Source organism: Oryctolagus cuniculus, chromosome 2, assembly GCF_964237555.1.
Source record: "Oryctolagus cuniculus chromosome 2, mOryCun1.1, whole genome shotgun sequence".
Lineage (NCBI taxonomy): Eukaryota > Metazoa > Chordata > Mammalia > Lagomorpha > Leporidae > Oryctolagus > Oryctolagus cuniculus.
Genome location: NC_091433.1, coordinates 80,146,211 through 80,167,744, shown reverse-complemented (window position 1 = coordinate 80,167,744; position 21,534 = coordinate 80,146,211). Strand labels below are relative to the sequence as shown.

General features: G+C 45.5%; 1 protein-coding gene across 2 annotated transcripts; it reads right to left on the bottom strand.

Moving 5' to 3' along the window:
• Positions 1–2,746: 2,746 nt before the first annotated feature.
• LEPROTL1 (leptin receptor overlapping transcript like 1) lies at positions 2,747–20,287 on the bottom strand. Of its 2 annotated transcripts, XM_051834252.2 has the most exons (5): positions 18,565–19,003; positions 18,326–18,461; positions 8,329–8,404; positions 6,092–6,278; positions 2,747–5,026 (listed from the first exon to the last, which is right to left on the bottom strand). In XM_051834252.2, the coding sequence occupies exons 3-5, from the start codon at positions 8,364–8,366 to the stop codon at positions 4,910–4,912; spliced, it is 342 nt and encodes a 113-aa protein (XP_051690212.1). In that variant the 5' UTR covers positions 8,367–8,404; positions 18,326–18,461; positions 18,565–19,003; the 3' UTR covers positions 2,747–4,909. The 2 variants fall into 2 exon arrangements, with proteins under 2 accessions (XP_051690212.1, XP_002709598.1); XM_002709552.5 differs by lacking the exons at positions 18,326–18,461; positions 18,565–19,003 and adding an exon at positions 19,992–20,287.
• Positions 20,288–21,534: the final 1,247 nt, after the last annotated feature.

Here is a 21,534-nt window from a genome sequence, read left to right as displayed (position 1 = left end):
AGTTTCTGCCAGCCGTGTGAGAGACACAGATGAAGCTCTGGGCTCTGGCTGTTGCAGCCATTTGGGGAGTGAACCAGTGGATGGAAGATCTTTGTGTTGCTCTGCCTTCCAAATAACTAACAAAATCCCAGGAAACAAAGATCTTAGAAGTGAGATAAAGGTGTATGAGTATCTTAAGCTCAGAGTGACTCCTACATTAAAGTGTAGAAAACTGAATTACAAGACCTCTGCTATTATTCCATAACTCCTCCCTTTCTAGTGGCTCTTCTCACAGCCTTGGATTATGTGTACCCGTTGAGAACTAGATTTTTTTTTTTTTCAACAATCTATTTATTTATTTTAAAGGTAGAGTTACAGAGAGGGAAGATGAAGAGAGAGAGAAAGGGAAAGTATTCCATCCACTGGTTCACTCTCCAAATAACCGCCAACATCCAGGGCTGGGCCAGGCTGAACCTGGGAGCCAAGAGCTTCATTCTATTCTCCCATGGGGTGGGAGGTGCCCAAGTCCTTGGGCCGTCCTCCACTGCCTCCCAAGGCGCATTAGCAGGGAGCTGGATTGGAAGTGGAGCAGCCAGGACTTGAACCGGTACTTGTACAGGATGCTGGTGTTGCAGGTGGCAGCTTAATCTGCTATCCCATAGCGTTGACCCTAACTAGTTTTTTTTTTTTTTTAAGCCTTTTCAGCAGGAACAAAACCCCCCTCAAAGCATTTCATTTGTGTAAGAACTGGGAGACACCCTAATTAAGTCCACTGACAAATGGCTTGCCCTTGCTTACAGAGGTTATTACTCAGCTGATTCGTGACCTTGGTTACCTCATTTTTCCCTCTGACAGTTTTTCATTCTTCCTAATATTTTGTAAATTAAAACAAAAGAAGAAGTGCTAGGAACATATACCCAATTCTAAGAAAAGCCAGAAAATTACAGAAAAATATAGGTCTGAGGCTATTTAAAAATAGGAGAAATGTATTTTATGATGATGTTTCTAAGTTAGCAAAGAAAAATTAAAATCTTTTAGGATATTCTAAGAAAGCACATTTGTACATATGAGCCATTATAATATTTTCGTCAAATGGTTAAAATTTTTAAAAAGTTAGTTCTTTCTAAGTCAGGCTTCAGTTATCTGGAATAGTTACCTGCAAGATGTTTTCTTCCCTGGGAATGCCATAAAGTGAAATTGTAATAAAATAAGAGCTCATAGGGATTTGAATTTCCCATCAGTTGTATGTATCACAAAGCATCCTGAAATTTAAAACATATGAAGGTACTTCAAAGTCTGTGGAAAATGGAATTAAAAGGCAGGTTTAGAGGGCAGGTATTTGGCACTGAATTTAAGATGCCACTTGGATGCCTGCATTCTGTATCAGAGTGCCTTGGTTTGTGTCCTGGCCCTGTTTCCAACTACAGCGTCCTGCTAATGCGCATCCTGGGAGGCAGTCGATGACAGCTTAAGTACTTGGGTTCCTGCCACCCACATGGGAGACACAGACTGAATTGCAACATCCTCGCTTTGGCCTGGCCCAACCCTGGCAAATTACTGGTATTTGGAGAGACAACCAGAAGATAGAAGATCTGCTTTCAAATAAATAATAAAAATAATATTTGAAAGGCAGAGTTACACAGACAGATGAAGAGACAGATCTTCCATCTGCTGGCTTACTCCCCAGCCAGGGCTGGAGCAGACTGAAGCCAGGAGCCTGGGACTCCATCTGGGTCTCCCCACGTGGGTGGCAGGGGACCAAGGCATTTGGGCCATCATCTGCTACTTTCCCAGGCACATTAGCAGGGAGCTGGACTGGAAGTGGAACAGCTGGGACTCAAATCAGCACCCATATGGGATGCCAATGTCATAGGCAGTGGCCCAACCCATTGTGCCACTATGCCAGCCCCATAAAACATGTTAAAGTAAGTTTATTTTGCATTCCATGTATAGAGGGATATTCATAAAGTTCACAGAAAATGCATGTTATGAAAAAACTATGCATGGATTTCAAAATTTATTTGCACTAAAATTTATATTTTCTCACAAGTTTCTTCTGAAGTATCCTTATACATACCACTTAACAGTAATGTTAAGTCTTGCTGGCTACCTGTTAAGTTTAATGCTCTGACTTAAAGTTACCTGAAACTTATGAATCCAGCCATACTCAATAGAAATATTCTAGAGTTTGCTTTAGAAATATGGGTTATATTGACAATACCCCCCAAAGCATATTATGGCAGACCTGTAGAACCTACGATTCAGACCTTTACAAGTATATAATGCAATCATAACTAGGACAATCTGGGACAAGACTCATGTTTGATAAGAGAAAAGTACTTTTCTCTGTTCACATTGTACCACAGAGTCACTGAAACATTTGGAAAAAGCAAAGTGCTCCAATAATGGATGCAATGAGTAAAATAAAACATCAGGCATAAAATGAAAATTTAAGAACAGGACCTTGACTTTAGATCATTAGCAGTCTTTTTATGTCACAAAGCCTTCTATGACTGTTTTTAGAAAAGCTTAGGTAAAAGTTCTGCTTTCCCAGGTTACCACTCCTTTCACTGTAACTCATAATCAAAGGGCTTCATTGTAGTATTTGTTACTGTGGTTTCAATTTTATTCTGGAAGCAAAACTTCTACAAGTCTACTCATGTAACTAATATCATATCAGCTTTATATCACATTATTAAAATAGTGTACTTTAGAAACTGAAGTGTGCAGTGTATTTTTATTTCAAAAACACCCATAAACTAAAACAGATATTTAAAATCTTTATTATTTCATCAAAAATTTTCTTTCCATAGAAGAATGGCAATGGTGTGTCAGTGCATATTCTATGGAAAATTCATACCTCGAGTAACTAGCCTAGAAATCAGAGACAGAGCACTGAAAAGCTAGTGTGCCAGGTCAGAGACAGATGCTGCCAATGCGAAGAGTATACAGGGAGGAAACGCAGCTGTTAGAAAAGGAGTCCATGGCCAAGGGCCTCAGACAGGAGCAGTGCACCGCACTGACATTCCAGAAAACAGAAAATGGGCAGGTCCCAGAGGATGCCCTTCCTGCAGAGAACATTCAGTGGACCACAGGCACAAAGAGTGCCCCCAACCGTATCCCCAGCTGTCTAATCCATGTGAACCTGTACCTTCCCCTTTTGAGTCCAGAGCACTGGAACATGAGAAGCCATTTTCAGACCCACGTGTAAATAGGACAGCCACATGCAGCTATTCATCCTGCTTCCTGTCATAGCCCAAACTTACAACTTGGGTTAGGCAAACACAACTGTGGCTTTAGGCATCTTTAGTAAAAAGCGGAACAAATCTAAAATCTGTTCCCATACACTCTACAAAAGATAGCTGTCATGATCATGATTACTCAGTTTTGGCTGAAGGCAAAATGATTTTTATGTAAATATACTGAATAAACACACAAACAAATATCCCTAACAAAATACTGTAAGACCAGCTTGAATGTTTCTATAACCAGCTCCTGAAAAAAGTTCTGATGATTGTGAGATACAGAGAACCACGACAACTGGACCATGCCTGGTTACTGGGAACTTTTCGGTTGGATCTGTTTCTGAAGCTGCTACACAGCTGGATTTGGCTACTCTGCGTTCATTTATACAGTAAATGCCTTTTATAAGGAAATAGCAGATCTATCATGATGAATCAAAATAAAAATAACTCAGAAGTACACAGGAAGTGTCTTATATATTTTAAAATTACATGTGATGTAACCTTATAGAATAAGAACTACCCTTACCATGGTCTAAACCTTAAATCATTAATGCAGGAATTGATTATCTGCAAGACTAACAAGTCACTTGTTAATCACATCAAGGCCTTGTTGGGAGGAGCACTCAGAATGTATGGCATAGCAATTATTTTCCTGGTGAGTTACACATTTCTAAGTGTCATTAAACTACACTTCAAGTTATTTTACTTAATATATACAATGTACAAAATAAGTTAAAAGGAAGAAGCAGAGGAAGGTTTTCTGGTGTCCGCGATGCAAACATATAACTTGTCCTTATCAGCAGTACTTCCATGTATGTCCATTTTGTCCATGGTAAAACGCAAAAGGCTGAGAGAAGATCAGAAATTTCACTTATAAATAGAAACAGCATTCAAAAACGGGAATTCCAACGTCATTTCTTCCCACACTGCAACTCACTCTACTTTAACTACCATAAATAGAAATCCTATCTCAAAAAATCTGTGTTTTTACACCCTTACCTTAAAGTTTAACATAAATTCTTCTAACAACTGAGAAGAAAAGCACTCCTTTGTAGTAATTCCAGAAAATAATTTTCAATTCACAAAACACCTGTTTACTAGTAAAACCAGCAACCCTTATGGAGGGCTTGGGCATTACCACTTGGCCCCTCTGAGGTATAAATGCTGCTATATTTGCTCTGAGTATATAGTCTATAAGGTATGCCAACAGTCTGCATAAAATTGGGAGTGATGTCATCCTGATTAAAAACTTATTTTCTAACTGTCTGTAATGGAATTTAACTAATTTTAAGAGAAAAAGACATATTTGAGCCCAGTAAAATAGCAGAATTCTGAATTCCTAACCAATGCAAATGGTTATTACATTTAAAAAATGTTTAACATTGCATATTGATTTTTAAAAAATGAACAGGAAAAACACATAAATATTTAAATTCAGCAGGACACCACAAAAAGCATACTATAGATAGATGTGAAATCAGTCAAGCTTTTCCAAAAGAGAAAATCCTTTTAATCCTTCAGCAAGTCTCTGTGAAAATAGTATGCTTACAAGAAAAGTGAGAAGGGAGCACCTAGAATACCCCCCGAGGCTTGCTCTACCATTCAGCATTACTGTGCCGTCTCCTGTGTGCACGATGGCCAACAAATGACGAGAAGTCCATTGACAGTAGTTCAGTAGTTTCTTTTCACCACTGCTGCCAGCTGAAGTCGTCATTGCTTCCAAAGACCAAGAAAAAGCCTAGTATTGTGGCAAAGATGACTGTGTTTCCTGTGAGAACAAGTGCACAGGCTCCCCACTCAATCTATGGAGAGAAGATAAAACACTCAGGTAACAAACATGAAAACTGAGAGGAAAATGAAAGGCAAACTGAGGTTCTAGTTATGTGCCAATCATGATCTAGAACAAATATGGTTTGTCATAGTATCTTTCCTACACTATGAACGGTGCTTTTATATGGCTGCTTTTATTTACCTTTGGCTCCTTTAAAAAAAGACACTCCTGAGAGATATCTGTTCAAAACAAGCACGATGTCTAAGCTATGATGAAGCAGTAGAGAATTCTAAAAATTTCTGTTTATAAAGAAGTCTGCTACAGCTCTTCCTTAGTGAATCTAAAAATCTATGTTGGAGTGGGCTTTAAGCCAAGTGGTTAAGATGCCCACGTCCCATAATAGCGTACTGGGTTAGTTTCAGCTCCCGATTCCACCTTTCTGCCAATGCCAGCCCTGGGAGGCAGCAATGATGGCTCAAGTAATCAGGTTCCTGCCAACCATGGGAGGGACCTAGACTGCATTCCTGGCTCTGGCCCTGGCCCAACCTTGGCCATTGTGAACATCTGGAGAAATGAATCAGCAGATGGGAGCTCTGTCTCTCAGATAAAAAATAAAATAAAAATCTAGAGAGCAGATGAAAGTATCAGAAAGCACACTTGTGTCCGTTCTTTTAACAGGGCAGCAGGAGTACGCGATTTCTTTGTGTGGAAGGGGAGCAGCCCCCGTCTTCCTCGCCTTGTCTCCACTGGCGTGAAGCTGGGCTGACGAGCTGTGACAGGCAGAACTGAGGACAAGTCGCCAAGCTTTCTCTCCTTGGAGAACACACACCTTCTCAGGTCTTCCATGTCCTGAATTTTATAGCGTGGCCTGTGGGAGTTCGGCACTAGGAGAGCTGACAGGCTGATCAATGGGTAAGGACTGTCCATGCTCTCTGATACAGTTTTCATTAGTTAACAAGAACAAACCAAAAAGCAAAATTTTAATCTCCATCATCCAGGCTCTTATGTCTCTCATCTCTTTCATGTGCTTAATGAAAACTTCTCTGGAGAAGAATTTAACACAGCCTGAAACAGAACCACGGTTACAGTCACTTACCAGATGTGCTCTGGCAAATACAATGGGAAGTCCAAAAGCTGAGACAACGATGCCTGTTGTAAGAAATATGGCAAGTTCCTTGCAAGCGTTGCTCATAGCATCTGTATCATCCACTAGTCGTCTTGCTATGCAGTATGGAATAGGTGAAAGGACGTAGAAAAACAGAACAAAGAGGGGCCAGTATTGGCTAGAAAAAGAAAAATAAGCGACTGTAGTTTCTACTATTTACGTCATTTTCTTACATACAAAATATACTTTCCTTTTCGGACCAGAGGACTACTGCAAGCTACAAAACATGTGACACTTCAAAACAAGCACGGGCTTGACACTGAAATGAGAAGGCTTCTGAGACATAGTATCCCTAAAATTAACTCTGATAGAATTTATTTTTTTCTAATATTAAAAGAAAATGCTTTATGAGAGTTGAAATCAAAGTCCTGAATTCAAAATATATTACATTTGAAGTTACAAACATATTAAAAATGGAAATATGAACACAATCATTTTTTAAAATCAAAAGATTCAAGACTTCGGCCTCTAATGGAACTATGCTAACAAAGGCATTTCCCAATTTTGATCACTATATTTATGTAAGATATGACCAGGAGAAACTGTGTGAAGGGTACTGGGGACCTCTCTATACTATATTTGTAACTTCCTGAGAGCCTCTATTTCAAAATAAAAATTTCAAAAGAGATAGCCTTTAAAATTGTCATAAAATAAAAGACAGTGAAAATTTGCTAATACTTAGAAGCTTATAATAAATAAGGATATGTTTTTCCCTCAAAATCCTCCCCTAGTAGTTTAACAGAATAAAAAAATTAAAAATGGAAAAAAGCACAAAAACTGAAAACAACAACTTCCTCCAATCTCTGCTTTCTCTTTCTCAGTCTCCTGTTGAACTTCAGCGATCCTTCCATATCTACATCTCCATGAAGGTGACAATACATATGAATGTGTCACTGTTGTTTTTTCACATAATAATGTAAACTGAATACCTTTACATATTAACTTTTACAGCTTTTCCTCATTCTTTCAGACTTCCTCGTATTTTCATTGACGGAGGTACCACGATTTAACCATTTTTCATTCGATACACTTTTATGATGCTTCCATCTTTTTTTTTTGCTGTTATAAACAAGGCTGCCATGAAGAAATACCCTTTTCCCACTACATTATCTTTGCAAACGGACTTGTGTGATCAAGTCTAAGAAGTGGAAGGAGTAAGTCAAAGAGTATATATGCATTTTTGAGAGCTACAAGAAAACCAGCCCCTGCTCAACCACCGTAGTATGTAACACTGTCATTTAACTCACAATTTTTATTTTTGCCAGGTGGTTTCATTTAGTTTTTTTCATGTGCTTTTCAGCAATTTGTGGTTCTCTTTTCATATTTGTTGTTCATTCTGGTACTATCTTTTCCTCTAAATTTTAAAAGTTCTTTCTATCCTAAGGAAAGTCACTGTTTGGATCACCTGTTTTGTAGTCAATTATATTTTGATTCTGCTTATAGTATTTTTGCAATAAGTTTTTTTTAAAGTATCATTTGGTGTCCTTATGGTGGACTCCACTACTGTCTTTGGCTTTCCTTCAAGATTTCTTCTTTTTTATTTATTTGACAGGTACTATTATTTTTTTTTAAATTTAGTTGACAGGTAGAGTTACAGACAGTGAAAGAGAGAGAAACAGAGAGGTCTTCCCTCCGTTGGTTCACCCCCCAAATAGCTGCTACGGCCAGAGCTATGCCGATCCGATCTGAAGCCAGGAGCCAGGTGCCTCCTGCCGGTTTCCCATGTGGGTGCAGGGGCCCAAGCACTTGGGCCATCCTCCACTGCACTCCCAGGCCACAGCAGAGAGCTGGACTGGAAGAGGAGCAGCTGGGACTAGAACCGGGGTCCATATGGGATGCCGGCACCGCAGGAGGAGGATTAACCTAGTGTGCCATGCACCGGCCCCAAGATTTTTTTAAAATCTGAGCTATCATACTACTATTCTGTTGCTGTAGATTTAGTAGTCAAAGGGCAGGTAATAGCTAAAAATCTTTTTGGCACCTTGGTGTCCAATTATCTTTATAAACACACTCTTAAGTAATGATCTCTAAAAAGGTTTGTGTTTAATAAATGAACATTCTCTGCATTAATTCTTCAGTACCAAAATCAAACATTTTAAAACTTTTAAAACATTTAAAAGCCTTAAAAGTAGAAAACATTTACTGACAAAAAAGACAATTTTACATACTTGTATATTGGAAGGGCACATCCAAGCATCAAAAACATCAACCCGATAGCTCCTCCAAAGGACAAACTGATCAAAGCTGCAAAGAAAAAAAGTCCAACAGATACATCAGTTAGTCACACTGTTACTGTTATTTTTAAATTAATATTAGCAATGTGATTCCTACCAAAAATCCCAGAAGAAACCCCCACAAAACCAGAAAAGCAAAGGTATTAAAAGTGAGTTGCTTCACGGACAGCGTTGTGGCATAACAGGTTAAGTCACCACCCGCGACACTGGTGTCCCATATCTGTGCTGGTTCATGTTACAGTTACTCCATTTTTTTAAAAAAAAGATATATTTATTTATTTATTTAAAAGTCAGAGTTAGAGAGAGAGGTCTTCCATCTGCTGGTTCACTCCCCAATTGGCCGCAAAGGCTGGAGCTGTGCCAAGCCAAAGCCAGGAGCCTCCTCCGGGTCTCCCATGCGGGCACAGAGGCCCATCTTTTACTGCTTTCCCAGGCCATAGCAAAGAGCTGGATAGGAAGTGGAGCAGCCGGGACTTGAACCGGTGCCCATATGGGATGCCAGTGCTTCAGGCCAGAGCATAAACCCGCTGCGCCACAGCACCGGCACTGTTACTCCACTTCTAATCCAGCTACCTGTTAATGGCCTGGGAAAATCAGCAGAAGACAGCCCAAATGCTTAGGCCCCTGCCCCAACATGGGAGATCTATGTGGGGAGCAACTGGGAGCAACTCGGACTAGACTAAGTTACTGGAATTAAGACTTATTCTATGCATCTGCTCTCCCACAATATGGCGCTGGGAGAGGAGGAAACAGCTTCTATACAGCTGCCTCCAGTTCAACCAATAAACTGTAGGACCTGCTCCTGATTGGAGGAGAGCAGCGTACTCAGCGTGTGGGTAGCAGAGTTGGGATTGGTGGAAGAGGACTATAAAGGAGGAGAGAGACAACATGCACCAGGAACATCTATCTGAGGGAACACCTGTGCAGCCCCTGAGAGAGCCGGCCGGCGGTGTGCCGCTCCCCCGCGGAAGTGGGGAAAGTGGCTAGGGGGAACCGCCCTTCCACGGAGGTGGAAGGGACAGTAGCCAACCCGGGAAAAACCAGCAGCAAACCCGGGAAGGGCCGAGCAGACGAAAGAACAGCGCAGGGTCCTGTGTCGTTCCTCCACAAAGAGGGGGAGCGACATAATGGTGCCGTGACTCGGATAGGAAACCTAGGAGGGAAGAAGCGGGAAAATACCGGAGAGAGAGACTAGTAAAGAGCCTAGGGGAAAGCTGGACAGAAAAGGTGCCGGAAGAGGCTACTGAAAGCCTAGGCATGGACTCGGATGCGGACTGTGGGAAAGAAGTTAAGATTGAAAGCTAGGATTTAAAGTGAAAGCAAGAAGAAACTTAGACTCAGATACGGACTGCAGGTTGAAAGTGAAAGTGAAACCTAGAAGAAACTTAGACTCAGATACGGACTGTGGGGAGAAGCCAGGAGAAGTGAGAGGGGAATATTGTTGGAAGAAAAGTTGGGGAAACATACCGGGTAGAGAAAAATATGTTAGGAAGAATGAAGCCGTGGGGGCAGGCCGAGGCGGAGATGTAAGCTACCTTGGGATTCGTCGAGTCAGCCCGGGGAATAAGGGGCGAAAATCTGGAACCAGAGGCGGAGACGTGGGCCAGGTTGGAATCCGTCAGATTAGCCCGGGGAGCAAAAGACGGGAAGCCAAACCGAAAGGCGCAGACGTGAGCTAGGTTGAATTCGCCAGGTTAGCCCGGGGAACTTAGACTGAATACCGGTGGCGGAAACGTGAGCTAGGCTGTGTTACTCGCGGAAGCCGCCGCGTGCAGAGAGAGCGCGCGGGGCACAAACGGGGAGAGCGCATGGGGCGTGAATAGATAGGGAACACGGGGCTAGGCGCCGAGAAGCAGCCTCGGGGCGGGCGCCGGGAAGCCGCAGGGATAAGAGAAACAGAAGTTTAGAAGTAAAATGAGAGAAATAGGAATGCTGGCAGATAGAAGTAAAATAGGAGAGATAGGAATGCCCGGAGGTAGAGAAACAGAGAAAAATAAGGCCTCCCCACAACACGGCAATGAGAGGGCTTGGATTCGGTCTGCCTGATTAGTAAGACGATAAGCACCTGTGGGCGGCTGCAGGTCACCGAAGACAGGCACGTTATCAACACCAATAAGTCTCCCCACAAGATGGCAATGAGAAGGCTTGGATTCGGTTTGCCTGATTGGTAGGGCTTGTAAGCACCTGCAGGCAGTTCTAGCAGAGCAGAGCATGCGCTGCAGGGCACCGAACACAGGCATGCATCAGCACCTAAAAACCTCCTCACAACATGACGAAGAGAGGACCCGGACTCGGTTTGCCTGATTGGTAGGGCTTGTAAGCACCTGTGGGCAACTCTAGCAAGCAGAGCAGAGTGTGTGCCGCGGGGCACCGAAGACAGGTGCGTATCAACGCCAAAAAATAAAAAGAAAGGGGGATCTGTGGGGAGCAACTGGGAGCAACTCGGACTAGACTAAGTTACTGGAATTAAGACTTATTCTGTGCATCTGCTCTCCCACAGTATGGCGCTGGGAGAGGAGGAAACAGCTTCTACACAGCTGCCTCCAGTTCAACCAATAAACTGTAGGACCTGCTCCTGATTGGAGGAGAGCAGCGTACTCAGCGTGTGGGTAGCAGAGTTGGGATTGGTGGAAGAGGACTATAAAGGAGGAGAGAGACAACATGCACCAGGAACATCTATCTGAGGGAACACCTGTGCAGCCCCTGAGAGAGCTGGCCGGCGGTGTGCCGCTCCCCCGCGGAAGTGGGGAAAGTGGCTAGGGGGAACCGCCCTTCCACGGAGGTGGAAGGGACAGTAGCCAACCCAGGAAAAACCAGCAGCAAACCCGGGAAGGGCCGAGCAGACGAAAGAACAGCGCAGGGTCCTGTGTCGTTCCTCCACGAAGAGGGGGAGTGACAGATCTAGAAGAAGCTCTTGGCTCCTGACTTTGGCCCAGCCCAGTCCCGGTCATTGCAGTGAATTTAGGGGGTGAACCAGTGGATGGAAGATCTCTCTCTCTCTCTAATTCTGCCTTTCAAATAAATAAATATATTTTTGTTTTAAAAAAGTGAGTTGTTTCTAAAAGTGTAATTTACAGCCTTAGAGTAAGTCTTTTTTGTGGCATCTTCAAGTCAAAAGGATAGTTTGACTATCCCCAATGAGAAAATCTGAAACCCAAAATACTCCAATGTCTGAAATTCAACTGAGCAGTGATGTGACACCAAGAAAAGATTCTTCAAAAAAAAAAAAAAAAAAAAAAAAGGCCAGCACCGCAGCTCAGTAGGCTAATCCTCCGCCTGCAGTACCGGCACACTGGGTTCTAGTCCCAGTCGGGGCGCCGGATTCTGTCCCGGTTGCCCCTTTTCCAGTCCAGCTCTCTGCTGTGGCCTGGGAGTGCAGTGGAGGATGGCCCAAGTGCTAGGGCCCTGCACCCCATGGGAGATCAGGAGGAAGCACCTGGCTCCTGGCTTTGAATCAGTGCGATGCGCTGGCTGCAGCGGCCATTGTGGGGTGAACCAACGGAAAAGGAAGACCTTTCTCTCTGTCTCTCTCACTGTCCACTCTGCCTGTCAAAAAAAAAAAAATAAATAAAATAAAAAGATTCTATACCATAAAACTTTGTTTCTGCGCAAAATACTTAAAAGATGATATAAAATTACCTCCAGCCTATGTGTATAAGGTATACATGAAGCAAATGAATTTCCTGCTTAACTTGGGTTCCATCTGTATAACATATCATTACACATATGCAAATATTCCAAAATGCAAAAAATTCCAAGATTTAAAACACTTCTGGTCCGAAGTATTTCAGATAAGGGATACTCAACTTCACTCATTTTTCAAAGTGTGATTTAAGGCTAACACAGCACCAGCTTCAGTTGCTGGTTCCACTTCTAGAACTATCACGGCCCCCACAACGCTCTTACAGGCATCAGTAGCAGACTCACTCTATAGATCATTAATTCTGAAAAGCAGCAGGGAAAGCTTTGCATTCACGTGTTTACTCAATTTCAGAAAGCTCATCCTATGAAAAAATCTCTCTGCCAATCCAGCCCTGCTATATTTTTAAAATATTTATTTATTTATTTGAAAAGTGGAGTGAAAGAGAGAGAAAGAGTGGGAGAGACAGATCTTCCATCTGTTGGTTCACTCCCTAGACGGCCACAACAGCCAGGGCTGGGCCAGGCTGAAGCCAGAAACTCCATCCTGGTCTCCCACATGGGTGGTAGGGGCTCATGTACTTGGGCCATCATCATCTGCTGCCTTCCCAGGGACATCAGCAGGAAGTGGAGCAGCTGGGACTTGAACCAGCACTCTGATATGGGGAGCTGGAGTGGCAAGTTTAACCCTCTGTGCAACACTGGTTGCTAGCTCCTGCTTCTCACACAGATACTCTCAATGTGCATAAAAATGGCAAGAAAAGGGAGAGGGCCTTTTAGTCCAGTGGTTAAAAACCCTGGATTTGAGGGTGGCACTGTGGTGCAGTGGGCTAAGCTGCTGTCTTTAGAGCCAGCATCACATGTGGGTTCAAGTCCCAGCTGCTCCACTCCTGCTCCTTGCTAATGGCCTAGGAAAGCAGCAGAAGATGGCCCAAGTGTTTGGGTACCTGCCACCTACATGGGAGACCTGGATGAAGCTCCTCGCTCCTGAGGTCAGCATGGCCCAGCCCTTGCAGTTGTGGCCGAGTGAACCAGCAATTTCGACCCTGCAGGCAGTAGTGAAGGCTTCCATGACTGGGATCCTGCTACCTATGTGGGAGACCTGACTTGTGTTCTGGGTTCCTGGCTTTGGCCTTGGTCAAGCCCCAGCTGTTGTGGGTGTTTGGGGAATGAACCAGCAGTTCGGAGTGTCCTGATCTCTCTCTGCCTCTCAAATAAGCAAATTTTTAAAAATAATATGAAAAATGTCACATGATATCTGCAGTTAACTGTTTTTTTAATCAATTAATTAATTTTGTTACAGATGTTTACATAGTTTCCAAAACTATAGTTGTGTTTCTTCCTCTAATTTATATATTAAGAAAATGTGTAGGATACTAAGTACAACCTTTCTGTAGTATCACTAGTTTAAGGCATTATTATAAGCAATAAATGCAATCTACTGATGAAATACAGTTTCTAAATCTACACACACACACACACACACTCACTCACTCTCTATTACATTAAACAGTATATTTTAAAGTGCTTTCACATGTCAGCCAGTAGGCATAATGTTCTTAAATAGGTATAATTAATCAAGGACCTAGACTCAAGCAAAGAAATCAGTGTTCATATGTGGTCTATGTAACTTGACAGTAACTTCTCTTTTTGTTATTTTTTGTTTTTAAATAAAATGTTCTATTAAGCTGAACAGCAAAGTTAAAGTTCACAAGATACACAGAAGGTCTAAAAGTTACTGGCACAGCAGATTAAGCCACTGTTTGGGGCACCCGCATCCTATCTATATAGGAGTATGTGTTTGAGTCCCTGCTACTCCAGTTCCAATCCAGCTCCCTGCCACTGTACCCAGCAGTAATGATGACTGAAGTGCTGGAGCCCCTGCCACCAATGTGGGAGACCCAGATGGAGTTCCCAGCTCCTACTTGAGCCTGGCCCAGCCGTGGTTGCACTTTGGGGAGTCAATAAGTGGACAGAAATTTCTCTCCCTGCTGCTTTCAAGTAGATGAAAATAATCAGGGGCCAGCGCTGTGGCACAGCAGGTGAACGCCCTGGCCTGAAGCGTTGGCATCCCAGGTGAGACCCGGCTGCTCCACTTCCGATCCAGCTCTCTGCTATGGCCTGGGAAAGCAGCAGAAGGTAGCCCAAGTCCTTGGGCCCCTGCACCCATGTGGGAGACCCAGAGGATGCTCCTAGCTCCTGGCTTCGTATTGGTGCAGCTCCGGCCTTTGCGGCCAGTTGGGGAGTGAACCAATGGATGGAAGACCTCTTTCTCTCTGCCTCTCCTCTCTCTTTAACTTTGACTTTCAAATAAATAAATAAATTAAAAAAATAAATAAATAAGGGCCGGCACTCTGGCACAGTAGGTTAATCTTCCGCCTGCAGCGTCAGCATTCCATATGTGCGCTAGTTCGAGTCCCGGCTGCTCCTCTTCAAATCCACCTCTGCTATGGCCTGGGAAAGCAGTAGAAGATGGCCCAAGTGTTTGAGTCCCTGCACCCGCATGGGAGACCTGGACAAAGCTCCTGGCTCTTGGCTTCGGATCGGTGGAGCTCCAGCTGTTTCGGCCATTTGGGGAGTGAACCAATGGAAGGAAGACCTTTTTCTCTGTCTCTTCCTCTCACTGTCTATCTCTCTCAAATAAATAAATAAAATCTTTAAAAAAAAAATAAAATAAACAAACACTAAATAAATAAGTGGTGGTGGTAGAAAAGCTAACATCTACCAACCAAATCTGCAGAAAAGGGGTGTGGCACTTTGAGTACCACTCATCTTCTCAGAAGCAGAAGGGCCACCATCTAGGCTACCCACTGCCGTGGCGGCTGCACACTCTTGGATTTTGGTTAGATCACTGATGTAGAGCATGTTGGTCTAAACACATTTACTTAATCCTTAATGCCATTATGTTTTCAGCTACAGAAAAAAGAAAGGAGAAATCTGTACTTGTATTTTGTAGCATGTCAGGCTTACCGAGTCTCCCACTAGTTCTCAGTTCAAACCAGGGGGCCATGCTCCGGCCCCGCCCACCTCTCGGAGGCCTGTCCCAGCAGGGCACAGCCCCTGCTCTCAGCACTTCAGTAACACATCAGTCACGCCGCCTCTTCTCCTTCCTCTCCTGGAAACCAGCGGGCTCCCTCGCTCACCTGGCCTCTGCCCACGTTCTCTCCATTCATTCAAGCAGCATTCCTGGGTGCCCGATACAGAACACTTGCTGGGGCTAGGACACGACACGGAGAGCTGCTGGACCTTTTCATACGTGCAGCGCAGGCATGCCTGCCCGTCTTCCCCCTTCCTCTAACTCAGCTCGGACTTTTCCTTCAGGCCTCAGCGCGTGAACTGTTTCTCAATGTCCTCATTAGAGCAACGCCCCCTGTTATATTCACTGATTCATTCCACAAATACCTACCGAGCACCTAATATGTGTCACAGTATTCTCGCTACTGGAGATCAAGCAATCAAAAAAAAAAAAAAAATCAAAGCCCCTGCTTGTATGGGCATACATTCTAGCAGGAGAATAAAGTGGCTTCAAAAAGCAAGCACATAAATGTCAAATTGATGGGGGGGGGGCAACAGAGGAGGTAGGGGAATGCTAGACTTGACAAACATCGCCTGGGATGGGGCCTCTCTGGAGGGAATGTCTGAGCAGACACTGACATGGAATGCAGGGGTAAGTCACACGGATCCGTGGGCGAGCATCCCAGGTCCAGGCACGCGCACCTGCACTGGCGCCTCTGCTCTGCTCCGCCATCACAGCTCCAACTTCACACTGGTTTGCACTTGTCTTTCCTTCTAAACTGTTCAGACCGCGAGAGTAGGGAGCAAGTTTTTTTGTTGTTTTGATGCTCATGCCTCAGTTCTTAACACTCAATAAAAAAAAAAAAAATACGTGCAGAATGGATGCAGCAACGTGGGAACAGCACTGAGAATGAATACCTGCTGGATCCTAACCCCTGCCAGCCACTAACTATTGTCTAAATAATTCATCTGCATCTCCAGTTTTCCATAAAATGAGAGTTGGACTGGATGCAAACAACTCTCTGAACAGTAAAGGTTCTGTTAAAAGGCATGCTGAAGAAGTAAAAATCCATTTGCACTTTTGAAATGTGGTTGCGAAGAGCTAAGTTCACTACTATAAATACTACATACGTAGTTAACGCCTCAGTTATTCAGAAGCTATTGATCCAGAACAGAATCCTGGAGGAAGCAGAAGCCACTGGAAAGACAAACCTGAGGTACAAAGGCCATACACTAATAGCCTCCAAAAACGGAAGATATTCTCGACAGGGGACTAATTCAGCTTTGTGACACAACTACTGGGAGTGAATTCAAGCAGCATGAAACTTCCTTTTGTTTTAGAGAATCATCTTTAATCATTTATCCATCTTTTTCAAAAGGCAATTCATGTACCCACAATATTCAGTGGAAAGTAACTTTGCATTCCCAAAAATGGTCATGGTTACCTCTCTCTTGTGAAACACAATTTTCTATATTTGATTATTTTTTTCCTGCATTAAGACAGTGAGAAACAGGAAAAAGAACTGCAAGCAACAACAGTCCTGCCACAAGAGGGGGGAAGACTGAAAAGAACTTTAAACCACACAGAAACATCTCAAAAAAGCACGGCCATGTTACCCACGACAAGAGGCAAGCAGCCTCAAGTCCTCGACAGCCTCTGAGGACAGCTGTGTTCTATGACAGAGATCATCTATGTTCTCAGAAAAAAAAAAGTCTAGGGGCTGGCGTTGTGGCAAAGCTAGTAAAGCTGTTACCTGCGACCCCAGCATCCCATATGAGTGCTGGTACACGTCCTGGCTGCTCCACTTCCAATCCAGCTTCCTGCTGACAGCCCAGGAAAAGCAGGGGAAGATGGCCCATGTGTTTGGGCCCCTACCATCCACATGGGAGCCCTGGAGGAAGCTCCTGGCTTCCACCTGGTCCAGCGCTGGCTATTGCAGCCATCTGGGGAGTGAACCAGTGGTTGGAAGATCCTTCTCTCTGTCTCTCCCTCTGTAACTCTTTCAAAATAAATACATAAATCTTTAAGAAAAAAAGGTCTAAATTTTTTGTATACTCTTAAAAGGTAATGAAAAGGGGCCAGCACTCTGGCACAGTGAGTTAAAGCCCTGATCTGCAGCGCCAGCATCCCATATGGGTGCCAGTTCAAGTCCCAGCTGTTCTACTTCTGATCCAGCCTCCCTCCTAATATGCCTGGGAAAGCAACAGAAGATGGCCCAGCCGGCGCCACGGCTCACTTGGCTAATCCTCTGCCTGCAGCACCGGCACTCCGGGTTCTAGTCCCCGTTGGGGCGCCGGATTCTGTCCGGGTTGCTCCTCTTCCAGTCCAGCTCTCTGCTGTGGCCCAGGAAGGCAGTGGAGGATGGCCCAAGTACTTGGGCCCTGCACCCGCATGGGAGACCAGGAGGAAGCACCTGGCTCCTGGCTTCGGATGGGCTGTAATGGCCATTTAGGGGGTGAACCAACGGCAAAGGAAGACCTTTCTCTCTGTCTCTCTCTCTCTCACTGTCCACTGTCCACTCTGCCTGTCAAAAAAAAAAAAAAAAAAAAAAAAAAAAAAAAAAAAGAAGATGGCCAAACAAGTCCTTGGGCCCCTATAGGGTATACCCACAGAGGAGACCCAGAAGAAGCTCTTGGCTCCTGGCTCCAGATCAACTCAGCTCCGCCATTGCAACCATTTGGGGAGTGAACCAGTGGATGGAAGACCTCTCTGTCTCTACCTCTCTCTGTAACTCTTTCAAATAAATAAAAAAGGTTTCATTACCTTTTTAAAAAAGGTAATGAAAAATGATTTCTCAAAAAAACAAAGGAACTAAAACTAGGTAAGGTTCAGGTATCAAAATCACTTTTTTAAAATATAAACCAAGATTGTTTCAATATCAGCTACAGATATTAATCGTGGAAAAAATTGCTAACATATTTTTAACATCTTAAGGTCTAATTCCTTTTAAATGTTACTGTCTAAAGAAAAAGTAAGGCCTTTGGAATTGTTTGGAATCAAGATACCCCAGGATAATCCTTCCATTCAATATTCAATGTTAAACAAAATTTTAAACAAGAACAAACTTCAAAAACAATTTTCTGTGGCATCTCATCTCTTGGTAATACTGAGTAACAGGAAAGTCAATAAGGTTACATAAATCCCTTTCCAAAGTGTTCTCAAACTTTGTAACTTTCTTTGGTCTTAAAAGTCAGCAGCAAGGCAGATTTAGAGACAATTGTCACCACTTGTATATAAGCTTATCTTAAGTGACACACCACCACGGTAAGAACTTACACAGTAATTAAGTGATGCAACATGGGGAAGACAAAACTGAAGCTGAGCTGAAGCTGAGGTTCTCCTCCCAAAGCCTCTGGGCTGGGGATGGAACAGGCCAATTATCCAGCAAAACTCCAGGCACAAGGTGCTGCTTCTGTGGTTGTAAAGGGTAGTAGGAGAGGTCAGCCGCCCAAGCTGAGAAACACACAACCCAGCACATCAAAAAGGAATGGGCATGTGGCTCAAGAAATACCTACCGGTCGCTAATTACATCAACTCCCCTTCCTATTATAAAGATCATAGGCCAACAGGGAGAGAGATCCTGATAAACAATCACCAGGAAACCGGAAATGCAAGCAGAATTCCACCTGGGACGCTGTCACCTCCCTGAGAGTAAGCCTGGAGGAGGAAATCAGGGCTGAGACTCCACAGTGCTGACGCGGAAGAAATGGGGAAGAAGAGGGAGACAGGCAGCATCCTGAAAACCACAGAGGTTTGCAGTAACTGCCTTTCACACAAGGATTCAAGTGTCTGCTAGCGTTCAAAAAGGAGATGAGAAAGTATCCCAGTTCCTCAAACGGCAAGGTTTTATGAAGGAAATGAAATGTTTTCAGGCCTCAGAAATAAACAAGAAAGTCAAACTGTGACCCTGAGAAAGAAGCTTGGCTACAGTCGTCCTTAAGGCAAAAAAAAAAAAAAAAAAAAAAAAAAAAAATCCAAACCAAACCAACCGCAGGAAAACACAGCTAACGAAATTGTTCACTTTCAGCTTGCCTGGGTCAGGAAATCAAGGTAAGTCCTTAAGAGGTCAGAAACTTTTGCTGGTCACCCCACTGACGACAGAACTACCCAACAGTTGGAACGAACGCAACATCCCTCATTTTAAATCAGACACAGGAGTGCACGAGCGATTTGCCTTCAGTTCTAGCCCTTATTTTATCTTATTTTCATTAAGCTGTAACATCACCTCATCCTTTAAAAAAAAAAGGGGTGGGGGTGAGGGTGCTGGTGGTAATGAGAACTTTGGAATCTGCAAAAGCCTCCAGGTGCCACCGTGGAGAAGGGAGAGCCAGGAGCGCCCGGGGAGCCTGGCAGGGTCCACGCTGGCGCCCCAATGTCCCCCACCCCGGATCAAAACGCAGCCGTCCCAGCACCGTGCGGGAGTGGCTGTGGGAAGAAGCGTGCCCGCGCACTTGGCGGGCGCACAGCACCCGAAGGTCGCACTCATGCCTTTAAGTGGAAAATGACACTGATTTTCCCCAACGGGCACCGCTCGGCGGCCTCAGCCCCCTGGACACCACACTCGGCGGCGCGCCCCTCTCCCGCAGGACGCAAACTCCCGCGGAACGTGTCCCACGGCCCGAGTCGCCACGGGACTCCTGACACACAGCGACACCGCTTCGGGCTCCGTCCCGGGGGCGACGGGTGGGAGACAGGCTGGCGACATCGGCCCAGAGCGAGGGGGCTGCCCCACCGGAGCCGCGGTCCCAGCTGTCCCTGCCCGAACAGCGCCGCGCCCACCGCGGCCGGGAGGCAGCGAGGCGGGGTCCGGGGTCACGGGGTCGGGGGTCGCCGGCGCCGGGACCCCGCGCCACAGACCAGGCCGGCCGGGGCCGCGCCGCGCCCGCGCCGCCTCTCCCCGGGCCGCCGTTCGGCCCTCCAGCCCTCGGCGCCCCAGGCCCACCTTTGATGCCGGCCATGGCTGTGACGTCGCTCCAGGCTCCACGACCCGAGGCGGCGGCGGCGGCGGCGGCGGCCGGGAGACCGGAGACGCGCGGCGGCGGCCAGACAACACCCGGAAGTGCGCGACGCAGCACTTCCGCCGGCGGCTCGCGCTCGCGCGGGGGCGCGGGGGGCGCGCCGGGCTGGGGCCTTAGGGCCGACCCCTGGGCGTCTCTCGTGGGCTGTTTCACCGGCTGCCTGCCGTGCCCCAAAGCTTTCGGTTCCCGCCGGGGCCGGACGTACGGGCCGTCGTGTCGCGGTCAGGGGCGGGCGGAAGCTCCTTTCTGAAGCCTCCATCCCTTGTCCTGCAAACTCCCACGATGTCTCCTCACGTCCTGTGCAGAGCTGGGGTGCTGGGGCCCGGGAGGAGTGGAGGCGGGGGCGGCTTTGGCAGCCGAGGGTGGGTTGAACCCAAATCCGATCCCTTGGGCGTCTGTGAGCATCTCCGTGTTCTTGGTAGGACTTTTCCAATGCAACTGTTTCTCCATCCTACAAATATTTGCCGAACCTTGTCTAGGTGTTGGCTACAGGGCCAGGCGCTGAGGTGAGCAAAAGCCAGCTGAAGTACCTGCACCCAAGAGGCTTGCAGTCTGGTGAGGGAGACGGACAAAACTGTAAAATTACAAGAATGATGATGTGCAGGGAGGGGGACCGGACCGTGCCGCCTTGCCCTGAGTGCAGTCATGCGCCCAGCGTCCAGGAACTAAGGCAGGAACACGCTACAGTCAGGCGCCGCGCGACAGACCACATATCCCAGAATAAGGTCATAGCGCAACCGAAAACTGCCCCGCGCCTCGTGACCTCTCAGCCCGCATAGCGTTAGTGTGTGGCCACCGCCGTGCTGTGCTGCCGGTCTTCTGCGAGAACAGCCATGCGATTCTGTGCATCCACAAGACCTGATGACGACCGTAAATGGCTCTTACTCACTTATGCACTTGCTTTTTATGTTTCACCCCCAGCTGCCTCATACATCTCCTGCGACTGTGTCTGGACTTGTGCTTCATCGAGTCTCGGGTGGTTTTGTACGAGCCATAGGCTGACCTATGTGTGTATATATTTGCACATCATAGATTACATAATGGCGCATTTCTCGGAATCGGTCCTGCTTCTCAAGTTATGCTTGACTGTATTATTCTGAGCTGGAGTGTAACTAGAAGAGGGGAAAGTCATCATGGGGATAGAGTGGTGTTGGCGGCGGAGTGTGTGTGTGTGTGTGTGTGTGTGTGTGTGTGTGTGTAGGGGGCTGTGGTGAGCTCTGGCAGCAAACCCAGCAAAGAGCTTGGTCTGTTGCAGAAACGACAGGAAACCAGTGGGATAGTGTGGCTTTGAAGTAGGACAGCAGGGGTTAACACAGCAGCCTACCCTGCTAGTCGTTTTGGTTTTCTCTCTGAGCAATGAGAATCTTCTGAAGGATTTTAAAGGAGGCAGGTAGGGGTGAGTGACTTATGCTTTGACTTTTTAAATTCTTTCCAGATGTCTTACTAAGCTAAACTGGCATGTAAGGC